This window comes from Rhinatrema bivittatum, chromosome 2 (genome assembly GCF_901001135.1).
Source record: "Rhinatrema bivittatum chromosome 2, aRhiBiv1.1, whole genome shotgun sequence".
Classification (NCBI taxonomy): domain Eukaryota; kingdom Metazoa; phylum Chordata; class Amphibia; order Gymnophiona; family Rhinatrematidae; genus Rhinatrema; species Rhinatrema bivittatum.
Genome location: NC_042616.1, coordinates 89,332,603 through 89,347,334, shown reverse-complemented (window position 1 = coordinate 89,347,334; position 14,732 = coordinate 89,332,603). Strand labels below are relative to the sequence as shown.

At 40.7% G+C, this 14,732-nt stretch overlaps 1 protein-coding gene across 1 annotated transcript in view; it reads right to left on the bottom strand.

The window, feature by feature from the left end:
* Positions 1 to 14,732, bottom strand: part of NUB1 (negative regulator of ubiquitin like proteins 1) — a 118,004-nt gene that overhangs the window by 53,339 nt on the left and 49,933 nt on the right. Inside the window, exons 6-7 of the mRNA XM_029588424.1 lie at positions 5,559 to 5,753; positions 3,436 to 3,524 (exon numbers count right to left, since the gene is read on the bottom strand). Coding sequence (XP_029444284.1) covers positions 3,436 to 3,524; positions 5,559 to 5,753 — 284 coding nt within the window. The remainder of the gene's footprint in view (positions 1 to 3,435; positions 3,525 to 5,558; positions 5,754 to 14,732) is intronic.

Below are 14,732 nucleotides of genomic sequence, written 5' to 3'. Positions count from 1 at the left end.
TCCCAACCCCCCCCATCTTATCTAAGACCCCACTCCTCTTCCAGACCAATAAGAAGTGCTTACAAAGATACTTTTTATGCCCCGCAAGCGAAAACATCTCTAAGGAAACGCGCCTTATCGTCAGCAGGACCCCACCATTGGAATGCGCTGCCACCAGACCTCCGACAAGAACCGTGCCCATCTACGTTAAAAAAAAAAACTTAAAACATGGTTTTTCAACCAAGCTTTTTCGGACACCTAATATACCTTCATCTCTTAATCGGACTACTGCAATACCCTCTGTCTTCTTCTCAGACATTTATTTAAAGTTTTGATCTGTATTCTAAGTTTTAGACAATCCCCCTGCTTCAATCTCTCCTCTCCCCTCCCACCGTATCTCTCTCGCAAGCTAGCAATTTGTTTCTCTACTTGCCTAATCAGTATCGGTTCTAGTTTATATCTGTTATTATATGAATAGATGGTTTAAATGTATAGTTAGTAGTCCCCTTCGCCTCTGTTAATTTGACTCCCCTGGTTCACTGTATCGCTCCCGAGCGAATGTTGCAGTTACATTGTAAACCAATGTGATATGTATTCCATACAGGAACGTCGGTATAGAAAAGTTAAAAATAAATAAATAAAATAAATAAATAATATATTCAACTTGGCGTAACCTGTATTGATTAATTTATTAATGTGCTTTTTCATCGTGCGGTTCTCTTCTAGCTGGATACCTAAATCCCGTATTTGATCGAGGGAGTAACTTGAAAATTACCCAGGTCTAGAGTCAGTGGTTTAGCTATTGGAGAGCTTCTACTTAAGCAAATGATTTCAGTCTTTTTAGGATTTAATGTTAGTTTTAGTTGTGATAGTTCCTGCTGTATTGCTTTCATATAGGTTTAAGTGTCGATTCAGTGGTTTCAAGTGATTTGGAGAATGGAATATAGAACTATATGTCATCAGCATACAGGAAGAATGTAATTCCTAAATCCACCAGTAATTTGCACAGTGGGAGCATATAAATATTGAATAGTGTTGCTGAGAGTGCTGAGCCTTGAGGGACACTGGTATCAATTTGGAAGGTATCAGATATGTGATTACCCAGTTTGACTTGGAATGTTCTATTCAACAGAAAAGAAGAGAACCATTTGGAAACACTGCCTTTGATCCCAATGTTGCTCAACTGATAGCACAACAAGGTATGGTCCACGGTGTCAAAGGTACCGTGGACCACCGTTTGACACATGAAAATAAGATTTATCTGCATCAAACCCTCATAGGTCAGAGTCCGTTAATGAGAGGAGTAGTGTCTCAGTTGAACGATGTTTCCTAAATTCAAATTGATTTGGGAAGAAAATATCTTGGTCTTCAGATGATTTACAAGTTGGGATAATACTGATTTTTCAAGTACTTTTGACAGAAAAGACAAATTGTAGATTGAACGATAGTTGTCCCAATCATCAATTCTGCCAGTTTTATCTTTATGAATCGGCTTTATTACAGCTTGATTTAACCCATGTGGTACAATACCTTCTGAGAGAGAATGAATAATTAAGGTCGTGATTATTGGATGATAAGACAGTGTACTTATTTCAAGGAACTGGCTGGAATTGGGTCACGTTGGTGAGTGGCAGCCTTAATCTTAGCAATGATTTGACTGATTTCAAGATTAATTACTCTGTCGAACGTGGACCACTAAACCAGGCCATTTGAATCTTCAAGTAGTTATTGAGGGAGAACAGATAGGAAATTGGGATTTTAACCTAATGATTTTATCTAAGAAGGATGTGCATATTCATTGCAAGCAACCTTTGAGAAGTTATAGCTTTTAGAGATGGAAGAAGATGGGTCCTTCATTAGATTTTTAAGAACATCAAAGAGCAATTTAGAATTAAACATTACTCCGTTAATCTATTTAGCATAGTAGTCTTATTTTGCTTTATTGGTCATTGCCCGGTATTTTGTTAGGAGAGAATTATATTTTCCTAGGGATTCAGAAGATGGGCATTTCTGCCATTGTTTCTCTAATTTTCTAAGTTGTTATGTGTGTCTTAAGTCATCATTATAACAGGGCTTCCTTTGTTTAGGGGTATTCCTTTCTTTGTTAACAGTTTTCGTCTGGACAGGACTGAGTTTTTCAGCTGTCACTGACAATCTGGTCCGAGGAGTCAAACACCAAGGAGGCATTGGATTATTGTAGCTGGTAGAGCTTATTTTCTATTGGATTCCGCAAGTATCTCTGTTTCTATCTTTTTTTTGAAGGTAAAAGTATGATTATTATCTGTAATTTTCTGTGGGAGGTTGAAGAAGGTTATTTCCGCCTTTATTAATTGGTGGTCAGACCAGGGTAATACTGTGTGAGAAGTATTGACTTGACAGTTCTTGGGATTGGCAAATATTATATCTAAAATATGTCCTGCTTTATGAGTAGCTTTAGAAACACATTGGGATCACCCCAAAACTTTCATTGTCCCTAAAAACATATCACAGGCTACTGTTCTAGGTATTTTATCTATATGGAGGTTAAAGTCTCCTACAATTAAGATGGAGTTTGGTGATGGAAACACCTTGGTGAATAATTCAATCATTGGTGAGCAATCTTTCTGTAGGAAGCCTCTAGGACAGGAGACTAGTCCAATATTTAAATGAGGAGATTTTAGAATGGTTACCTCATAGGGAGGGTTAATTTCTATTTTGTAGGGTACTAGCTTCAGATCTTTTTTGCTAATTATTAGCAAACCCCCATCTTTTCATTTAGGTCTAGGGAAATGAAAGACATCATAGTTAGGATGAGAAATTTGGTTTAAGAGAACATTATCTTTGTCATTGAGCCAGGTTTCAGATATGCAAAATATAGTTGGATTTAAATCTTCCAACAGGTCACTTATTCAGAGGGATTTTTGTCAGAGATTAAGCATTTAAAAGCAGGGTAAACATTAAGGAAGAAGGGATAACTGAAGGGTTATTACTTATCACTGGACAGACCAATTTGTGTTCCATCTTCGCTTCTTTCTGGGGATTCATCATTTTGGATACTTTTGTACATTTACTAATATACAAGGAGAATCTTTCACTAGTATGTGCCATACAAAGAACAGCCACACTAAAGCAAGGCAATGTCAGTTGTATACAATTATCAATTAAAGAACCACCGTCTCTTTTTTTTTCTTTATTGCATACATCTGTGAACTCAAACTTTAATTTGGAAAATACAACTCTGTCATTAAATGGCAATCTTGAAAATTGGAACAATGCGTGAATACAGGAAAACAAATCCAGAAAGCCAAATGCCAAGGTTATCATTACAAGACCGTCCATCATTTAGGACCAGACCTTGGCAGATAAATTAACAGGAATATCAATTTGATACCTGGAACAGTTTGAGAGTTCACCTCTCAGCCCACCACTAAGCTACATTTTTTCCACCTACTCTGTACAATTTTACACCATACTCACTTTTTTTTCTGCTGGTGGAATTGTGAGCGATCTGCCCGTTTGATTTGCAATCTCTAAATAAGGAGTCGTCTCTGGGTCCACAGTTTCAGCTGCCATATAACCAGAAAGGTACCATCATTAACCAGAGTCGTAAATAAAACTAAAAAAATATCATCCCTACACAGAGCTATGATCCCTCAATGGGTATGTTATCTTGTACATGGGAGCAGCAATGGACCATGCTGCTGTGTAAGTGGGAATTCTTTTATTATCCCTTTTTCTCTCCACTGCCCTGGATAACATATTCTAGCAATACAAGTTCGCCTGTCAGCCAACTCTCTTCCAAGACTGAACTCCTCAGCACTTCTCTTGAATTGTTAGGAGTCACCGCCACAATGGCAGTCATCCTCCCTGCTCATCTCTCTGACATGGCCACACTCCATCAGTCCTGAAGGACAGAGGACTCAAACATGAGGTTCCTGCATCATGTTGACGTGGTCGAACCAGTGGCCTAGCCCAAGGAGGAGGTTCATTTGTAAACTTGTGCTTTAAACCTGGCTAGTGAAAAATGCTGACCACAGTGAAATGCACCCATAGATGTGCTACAGCACCCTCAGAAGGACCAAATCTCTTGTGGGCCAACTCTTTTTTTCAAAGTTTATTAAAGTACCTCTTTTCTTCACAAAAATATTACTGGAATCACTTACAAGGCAGTGGCTTTGGTAACGGCACTGGATAGTGAGGGCCAAGCTTTTAATGTTGTTGCAGACAGTGACGCCACTGCCACTGACAGCCCAGTCCTAACTGTCACAGTATTCTTGGGATTAATGATAAGCACCATGCTGGGAGGCCTGAGTTTTCAAACTGATGCCATTTCCAAAATAACAGCCTCCTATGGTAAGTAATTACACAGTTTATTTACAGTAACCATCAAATAAAAAAAAGTGCACTGAAGTCCCGCTTGCCCCTTTTCCCCCTATTCCTGTCACTCGTTTTTCAGGGGAAAAAGGAAATATAGCATCAGAAGTTTGAAGAGAAGATTATATTTTTAATGACCTCTCCTTGGGTTCAACTTCCAAAAAAAACCAAAAACTGCATTAAATTGTGAAGCACAGAAATCGGCCCTGTGCCTTGACAGTACAGTATGCTGCCATGGAATAAATTCAGGCTTTGAGAGGAAAGTTTTAATCCAGTGATTCTGAATTGTTCGCAAGATTTGAAGGGTTTAGGAAAGGTTTTTTTGTTTCCTGTGCTGCACGATTGGCTACATCAGCAACATTCTTTTGCCTCCCCCCTGGTTTACTGTGTGGAAGAAGATTTCACTTAATGAACCTCTGGCCCTCTTTCAAGGTCAATCAACTGTGTATATATATTTGGGTCTCCTGTGGCATGGATTCTGGAGCGCTGTGGAAGTGATGAAGTTGAGCTCAGGAAAATGGAGGCTGGATGCATGTAGCAGGGGAATTCCTAACAACTCAAGCTTAAAAATAACTTCCCTCACAACCCTTAGCTAACAAGTGATTGCAGATCGCTAAAGCAGAACAATCAGAGGAGGAGAAAGAGTGGAATAAAGGATCATGTTCGGAGGACATAATCTTTAAAAACAAAATGTTAGCCTGTGCAAAAATGATGCCTGTGCATAACACATATAGGAAATCTCCAGCAGAATAATTCCTATGCAGTCTTATGGAAAAAGCTGATGGTTTACAGGGGAGAGGATTCCCAGGAACCTTTAGCTCTACAATGTGAAGACTGCAGCATTAATAAAGCTTTTTTGCTGTGTACGTGTTTTGGAGCATCTGGTCAGGGGCTATAACCTGACTGCACTTCAGCTGCCATAGTGCCAGAACTCATGCGGGTGACAGTAACGTGGAAATCATGAGATTATGGCTCAACTCTGATGGAGAGAGAGGAGTGAGACAAAACTGCCGCTTTATTTTCAGGAAATGAAGAGTGAAGCCAGATGGACTAATGTGCGGATGACTATGTGGGGAGAGCAGGGGTGAAGTGGAGTGGCTAGGAAAATCACCATTTAATATTCTTCACAATTTTCAAAGTAAATGTTGCTCCAAAACTACTGTGAACTTCATAAGTCAAAATGATTGCCCTGCCTCACCTCAGTCCATTCTCCAAAAAATCTGTACCTCTATCAGCCAGGATTTTCAGTCCCTTTTTAGCTCGCTTCATCTTTCTTTTAATGTTTTCATCTCTTTCCTCTTGTTGCTTTTTTTCTCCCTCTTGCTCCTGAGCCATCTTTTTGGCCTCCTCGTCGGTGTACTCCCTTTCAATCACCATAACCTTCATGTTATGGCAGACACCTTGCTCCTCGAGAGTCTTCCCTAGGGATAGAACATGGAAAGAGCAATATATTATGTTATGAATATAACCTCCCCATCACCCCCCAGTGAGCAAAGCTACTGATGTATGTGGCTAGGAAGACCGAAGTCAGTGGGAAATGCCTATTAATGGACACAAAAAAATTAATGACTTGAAAACAGCACATCAGGTCCCTCTTGCTAGATAAAAAAAAACAAACCAACTCAACAATTCCTGTGTCTAAAAACAAAGCAACTAAACATATGTATTTCTTTATTCTTATTAGTCTAGGCACCAGAAATATGCTGCTAGTTCATCTACCCCAGGAGATAGCTGTATAAATATTTATGAAGAATTAAATTTTAAAAGTGTGCTGGAATTCTATCAGGATGAGAAGTGCTATATGAATACTAAATGCTATTGCAAACATGACAGCATAAAACTGGTGGGACAACCACAAACTGTGCAAGATGTGGATTGTTTGCATACCTGATGCATCACAGCTCACTATACAAAATGTAATGAATCTCACTGACGAGCTGCCAGCTAAAGATGCAGAAGACAATTAAAGAAGTTGGGATAATGGAGGCATGGGTTTACCCGATTTGGGGTTGTACAATATAGCCAGCATAGCTAGAATTATGAGGGATTGGCTCTATGATACCTCCTGTTATACTGAATGTCTGTTGAAAACATTTAAGGGTCTCCTTTACACTTGCGATACATACTGCACGCAGAGTCTAATAAATTACCAGCCTTAGTTCAGAAAAGTGTATTCGTAACACCTTTAAGGTTAGTATGGAAATTTTTAATGAAGATTTATTTATTTATTTATTTAAAGGATTTATATACCGGAAGTTCCTGTATAATATACATATCACCCCGGTTTACAAGGAACAAAACTATCGCTTCATTTAGCGGTTTACATTGAACAGATTAATCAAAGTAACAAATTAGTATATATTGCTAAACAGTTAATAAATAACATGCGAGTTAATAAATAAATAAAATGGTTATATGTTTGTCAACATGATTATATGAATATATGATTATATAATAAATAAATAACATGATTATATGATTAAGTACAATTCAATATTGATCTCTTCAGGAATTTTATATGCTAGGGGCTGGGGAAAGAACGAATAATTTGAAAATGTCTTTCTTCCTGCTCTTAGCTCTAAGGGAATGCTTGTTTGAACAACCAAGTCTTAAGTTTCTTTTTAAATGTAGCGTGGCAAGGTTCAAGTCGAAGGTCTGGAGGTAGCGAGTTCCAGAGTGAAGGGCCCGCTGTGGATAGTGCGCGTTTCCTCAGAGAGGATTTCGCCGGTTGGGTGATTAGTCTGTTCTGATACGCACTTCTAGTCGGTTTCACGGATGTGTGTAGCTGAATTTGAAACATTAAGTTGAGAGGAGCGATGTTATATAAGGCCTTGTGTATCATCATTATGGACTTGAATTGGATCCTGTATTTAATCGGAAGCCAGTGGAGATGATGAAGGATTGGGGTGATATGATCTCTTTTTTTGGCATTTGAGAGAATTCTTGCCGAGGCATTCAGGACCATCTGAAGTGGTTTGGTGGTGCATGCTGGTAGGTTAGTATCAAATATTTATTTATTTATTTATTTAATATATATTTCTATACCGGACTTCACGAATAGAAATTCACATCAGGCCGGTTTACATGGAACTTGGGGGAAAAACAAGTGTAACCAAGAACAAGAAGGCTGAATCAAGCAAAGTTACATAAAACAGGGGCATTGAACTTGGGGGCTAGAGTAGCCAGGAAGAAAGGTAAGGCGGAAATAAGCAACAAATAAATAATAAATAACTGGTTATGAGATTGGTAATTATCTCATTCCTTAGGCTGAGTTCGAAGTGGCATTTTGACTAGGGGAAGGCTTGGAGGAAAAGCCACGTCTTCAGTTGTCTTCGAAAGGTATGAAGGCAAGGTTCCAGTCTTACTAACCCACATGTTACCCCTTTTCTTCCTACAGGGGGTATATTTAGTATTCCAGCAAGGGAATCAGGTTAATGCTTTTCGATTATGGATGCAGAAAGGTATCAAACAAATATCTGATTTGTTTAATGAAGAATGTATGTTGCCCTTTCAAGAGGTGAAAGATAAATATGGAATTGACAATAAAGATGTTTTTTGCATACCTGCAATTAACACATTATACAGGAGCACTGAATAAACAGGGGATTTCTCTCAGTTTAGCCTCTAGTCTAAGTGGAAATTTTTTTTTTTTTTTAAAGAGTGGCAGAGAAAGAGAGATCAACTATCTCAAGGCTGTATAAAGCACTGCAGGAACATATCTTGACTAATACCTACGAGGCTCTGGCTGGAAAAAGGAGGCAGGAATTAAGGATTAATTTAACAAGTGGAAATTTTGAAAGCTGTTTCAAGAGAATCAAAGGAATTACGGAAAATATGACACTGAGGGAAATGCAATATACATTTTTGCATAGGGCTTACTTTTCACAGAGAAGGGTTTGCAAAGTCAAGTTGTCAAGTTCAGATGTTTGAAATGTCAGCAGAGAAAGGTACTCTGTCTCATGCATCCTGGCCATGCACATATGTGAGAGATTTTTGGATAAAGATCTTAAAACTTTTGAGATTGATCACAATTTATGCTATTCTGCTTAATGTGGACAGAGTCCTCTTTGATAATGTGTTGCACATTAAACACAGAAGCACACAGACGTTTTTAGGAAGGAATTTCTTTTGGGAGAAAAAAATCTATTTTAATGATGCAGAGAGAAGTTGACCCTTCATCTTACTGGCATTGGCAGAACCTGCTACATAACAAACAGTTTTTTTTTTGAGAATATAACCATCCCAATATCAGACAATATTCGTAATATTGGTATTATACTGGACCCAAAACTAAACATGCAATCTCACATTAAAACTGTTGTAAAGTCATCATTTTATAAATTACGCTTATTAAGGCACATTAAACCCATACTTGACCCTTCTGATTTTCGCACAATCCTCCAATCTCTGATTCTAACAAACATCGATTACTGTAATTTGCTTTATGAAGGATTGCCACTAACTACAATACGACTTTTACAACTGATTCAAAATGCAGCAGCTAGGCTAGTATCAAACACAAAATTAAATGAACATATCTCCCCAACTCTATTCAACTTACATTGGCTCCCAATAAAATGGTGGATAAAACACAAAATTTTAACTATCATATATAACATTATTCACAATAACAATAATGACTGGTTATCAACCAGCCTCCACGTGTATACACCACCTAGAAACTTAAGGCCCAAAAATCAATTACTACTACACATCCTTTCACCAAAGTCAACAAGATTAGTCATAACAAGAGAAAGGGCTTTTTCCATCTCAGGACCAAGCCTTTGGAATTCAATACCCTCCGATCTTAGAATCCTGTCAGATTCAAAGGAATTCAGAAAAGCTTTAAAATATTATCTATTTAACCAACCATTCCCAGAGCTATGCAATAGCACTTAAACTCCTTATTTTATGTTTTATTCATGATATTATTTTATATCTGTGTCTTTTATATTTAGTTTGTCTTATTTAGGTTCAAATATTGTGAATGTTTTATCGTAACCCACCCTGAACTTTGATGGGTGTGGGACATAAATTCTTTTAAAGAAAGAAAGAAAGTCAAGCAGCACTGCCTGAATTATTTATTTATTTTTAACTTTTATATACCGACATTCTTACATCAAATGCAAATCATACCGGTTTACATAAAACAGAAAATGCAGGAAATATATTTCCATAGTCTAATACAATGAACATTTATAACTAAAATTGTTAACAAGCCATAAAGTAAGAACTTGGAAAAAAAATTATCAAGAAGGCTCCTCACCCAGTAAAAATGTTGCTAGCAGTTACTTATGGGGAGTTGACAGTTGCTTGGTTTTAACCGACTGCAAATATTACTCCTCTTATCATAAGGCTTGGGGGTAACTTGAGAGAAAATGCATGGAGCAGCCGATACTACCATAAGAAGCTTGCTGAGCAGACTGGATGGGCTATCTGGTCTTTTTCTGCCAGGATTACTATGTTATCCTTGAGAGGTGCTCTCGATAATGAGATGTTATACTTGAGCTGCATAACTGGCATATTTAGGATCTTAGTTACATTTCGGATGATATTCTGGGGAAAGGGGAATAGGAGTTATGGAATGACTCAAATTAAGGCTGGCTAAGTTTCATTACTGATGGTTTAGTGCTCACCTTTGAGTTGTTTTAGGGCAGTAATGGGAAATAAGTGATAATTGCTTATCGGATATATCCTATTGGGGAGTACTACTGTTTAATTTTGCAGTTTTTTCCCTTATGTTCGCAATAGAAGAAAGTTTGAACTGGAATGGAGAAAGGCCTTTGCCATTTGTGATTCTTTTTGCCTGCGGAGAAAATTGTTAAAATCGAAACTGCATTTGTACCATTTGCCTGGTGTATGCAAGAACAATCACACCAGGTTAATGTCTGTCATCTTGTCTCAATAAAAAGTTTAAATATAACGAAGCAGAAGACAGACATTTCCTCTTTCAGGAACCCTGCTCCACAAGTCTGCGTATATAATATCTGGCCCTGAGTAATTTACAAGCCTGCTAATGCTAACCTTGAACTTTTTGAAGCTGGGGAAGTTGACAGGCAATAGGAAAGCAGAGAACAAAGGGAATAAACCCTTCGACTTCTCATTTAGTTTATGCAGTATCTCATCATAGTCTAAACGTACCATTTTTCCACTAGGTTGCATTCTGACTAGGAAAGTAAAATATTAAACAGTTAAATGGTAATACTTTCTTACCCTTTAATTCATTTAACCATTTAATATTAGCTGTCCGAAAGAGTAGGTGAGATTTATTTATTTACTTGTATTTAGCTCATGCCTTTTCACTGGTAACTCAAAGTGAGCTGAGTGTCCATCTAGGGCGTCAGGCTGGGGAAGCTCCAGTGCACTTTGGCAGGGGTGCTGCAGCTACTGTGGCAATGGGAGGTGGAAAGCTCTCGTGCAGCTGTGTCATTAGAGGGGACTCTGGCTGGTTATGTTGCTCCCAAGGCTGTCCCCCACATTGGAGAAGGATAGGCCACTACTGGCCAGTCCACAGAGTGCACAGGCTCATCTGGAGTGGGGGACTCAGCAGCTGCAGATCGGCTGCAAGAATATGAGTTCCTGGCCTGGCCAGTGCTGCTTTGTTCTGGTAACTCACAAACAGAAGGCAGCTTGGATGCAGCTCTGGGCTCCTGAGCCAACACTGTATTGCTGGAGGTGGACTCAGATTCAAGCTTTTGAGAACTGGATCTGTCACCACACCTTTCCAGTAACATTTAAACAGTTAACTGCTTTATTTTCAGTTAAATGGTTAAAATTATATTTGCCTTCTTAATTCAGACACTATACTTCTATTAAGGAGAAATGAGCTCCAATAGCCATATTGGTCCAAGAGAAATTGGTGATTCAATGTAGGTCATGATACCTTTTATTAGCTCAAACTAAGATTAATCAAAAAATGTAAACCCATAAGCTTTTGGGACCACACAGGTTTCTACCTCTTGTATCTTCATCGACTGGAGAGAATCACAGATACAAGCCTAAATAATGCCAAAAGCCAGCAATTTGAGCATGAGCTTAAAGCAGCTTTTTAAATATATATAATATCCCAGTTCATTTCCTTGCAGTTTCTGTTTTTGTCTTTATCTTTAGTGCTATCCTGCTGTGCTATGACCTCCAGGTCCTTCAAAATCCTATCCTGGTTTGATTCTTATTTGGTGGGTTGAAGAGTGGGGTGTTCCCTGCTGAGAGCAACAGAATGATCTGATCACCAATTTTACCCAAGTTATTTTTTTTAATTTACCAAAATCAAACCCAATCTTTATGTAAACAAATAAGACTTTTTTTTTCCTCAATATGACACTGTAGTGAATATGTCCTCAAAAATATGAAAGAATAGCAAGTTTGCTTACTGTAAATGGGGTTCTCCATAGTCAGCAGGATAAATTAGCCATGACAAAATGGACTCTTCCCTTTTAGCTCAGAGATTTTGCTCTACTGAGCATGCGCAGGAATTCCTACATGCATGCTGCCTAATGAGCCCCTCAATCGATTGTAGAGCTTAGCTTTAGCTAGGCAGTCAACTCTTCAAGGAGGCAGGTGGATATTAAGCATGGCTAATTCACCCTTCAGTTACAGAGAATCCCATTTATGGTAAGCAAACTTGCTTTCTCTGTTGACAGGCAGGGTTGAATTAGTTATGACATGTGGGGGCACCCAAGCTGAGGGCTGCATAGTGGAGCACTTACTAAAAAAGCAACCTGGATCCTCCCTTGGAGAGTGGACTACTGGGAGAACAGTCTGCCCAAAACTACTTGCCAAAGGTACTGTTACTTTTTGATAGATTGTCTAGATAGCAATGAGACATAAAGGTGTGAACTGATGACCAAGTTGCACTTTTGCCGATGTCTTCAATGGACACAGTTCTAAGATAAGTCACTGAGATAGCCATGGCTCTTACTATTGAGTCTTGACAGAGTCTGGGATCTGGAGGCCAGCAGAGAGTATAGCAATGTGCGATACAGTCTGCTAGCCAGCTGGACAACGTACACTTGGAAATCATTATTCCCAGTATGCTAGGATCGTAAGAGGCAAAAAGTTGAGAAACCTGAGAATATGGTTGCGTTTTCTTTAGATAATAGGACAAGGCCTTTTTACAGTCCAGTGAATGGGGGGCCTTTTCCCCTCTATGTGCATGAGGTCTTCAAAAGAATATGGGCAATACAATAGTTTGATTCAAATGAAAGGCCGAAATTACTTTTGGTAGAATCTTGGAGTGAGTGTGTGGGAAAACTAAGGCCCGGATTTTTAAAAATGCACGCGAGTGACCGGCTTTACACACGCCGGGCCTATTTTAAAAGGCACGGTCACGCACGCATGTCCTGGGGCATCGGGGAGTGGGCGGGCAGGGCAGGGCTGTGCAGGGCTAGAGGCTCTCGGCCCAGCGGCCATTTGCCGCTGGCTGGGGGATCGCTTGCCGGCAGGATGCCAGCAGGTGCAACAGGTAAAATAAAATTTGGGTAGGCTTAGGAGGCAGGAAGGCTAGGGGAAGGGGTAGGAAGGTCAGGCTAGGGAACAGGGGAAGACCGCAGGTGTCAGCACATACAAGGTGCACAATTGTGCACCCCCTTGTGCGCGCCGACCCCCAATTTTATAACATGCACGCATGCTATAAAATCGCACGTCCATGTGTGTGCGCTGGGTAGCGTGTGCACATGGATGTGCGTGCGCAAATTTATAAAACCTACCCTGAAGTACTAAGCGTAATGAACTGATTCTTCTAGTTCACTGACTCTTCTAGCCGACATGATGGCAACTAGGAATACCACTATCCAGGTGAGGAACTTTAAGGAGGCCGACTCTTAACAGTTTGTAGGGAGGCTTCATTAGTTGTACCAAGACAACACTGATATCCCATGGCACTGGTAGCTTATTAACTGTCAGTGTCATTTACCATAAGCATCTCATGGAGTTCGACACCAGAGGATATGTGGAGATCAGCTTGCCATCCAATTGAATGTGGTAAGCTGCAATAGCACTGAGAAGCACTTTTACCAACAACAACAACGAGGAGGGTCAATAAGTACAGAAGCAAAACCTATGCAGTACAGGCAAATGGGTTCAGGGAGCCAGCTTGACACCAAGATGAAAATTGTTTCCATTTAAAACTGTATGCCCTTCTGGTGGAAGGCTTCCTGGATGAAATCACAATACCTTCAACTTCCTTGGACAGTGACAGCAATGAGACTGATGAGCGCTCAATGGGGCGGATTTTCAGAGCCCTGCTCGCGTAAATCCGCCCAAAACCGGGCGGATTTACGCGAGCAGGGCCCTGCGCGCCGGTGAGCCTATTTTACATAGGCTCACCGGCGCGCGCAGAACCCCGGGACTCGCGTAAGTCCCGGGGTTTTCGGAGTGGGCGTGTCGGGGGCGTGTCGGGGGCGGGGCCGGAGCGTGCGGCGTTGCGGGGGCGTGTCGGCAGCATTTTGGGGCGGGTACGGGGGCGTGGCTACGGCCCGGGGGCGTGGCCGTGCCCTCCGTACCCGCCCCCAGGTCGCGGCCCGGAGCGCAGGAGGCCCGCTGGCGCGCGGGGATTTACGCCTCCCTCTGGGAGGCGTAAATCCCCCGACAAAGGTAAGGGGGGGGTTTAGACAGGGCCGGGCGGGTGGGTTAGGTAGGGGAAGGGAGGGGAAGGTGAGGGGAGGGCAAAGGAAAGTTCCCTCCGAGGCTGCTCCGATTTCGGAGCGGCCTTGGAGGGAACGGGGGTAGGCTGCGCGGCTCGGCGCGCGCCGGCTATACGAAATCGATAGCCTTGCGTGCGCCGATCCAGGATTTTAGCGGATACGCGCGGCTCCGCGCGTATCTACTAAAATCCAGCGTACTTTTGTTTGCGCCTGGAGCGCAAACAAAAGTAGGCTATTCGCGCTCGTTTTAAAATCCGCCCCAATATCCATGCTGTCAAATTGAGAAACAGGAGGTTCAGATGACAGAGATGACCCTCCTCTTGAGTTAGTAAAGTCGGATCCCAGATGGATCATTGCCTGAGAAATGTTGGAGCAAGAAGGATAAGGCATGCCCAGTCTTTAAGTGTCTTCTGCAGCATTCTCACTACCAATGGAAGTGGAGGAAAGATATATACAGCAGATCAACAACCCACTTAAGTAGAAAAGTGTCTGGAGTGAATCTGAACATTCTTTGAAGAATGGAGCAAAATCTTTAGCTTTCCTGTTGTCTTCCGATGGAACAAGTTGATTGACAGGTAATTCCAGATGTCAAATAACTTATCTGCTACTCTTTCATCTAGAGACCACTCATGGGGGATGAAAAACTCTGTTGAGGCAATCCACCAGAGTATTGGAGATCTCAGGATGGTAGGTAGCTTGTAGAAAGGCTCTGTGGCAGCAAGTCACTCCCAAACACTTACAGATTGTTGGCAGAAGGTT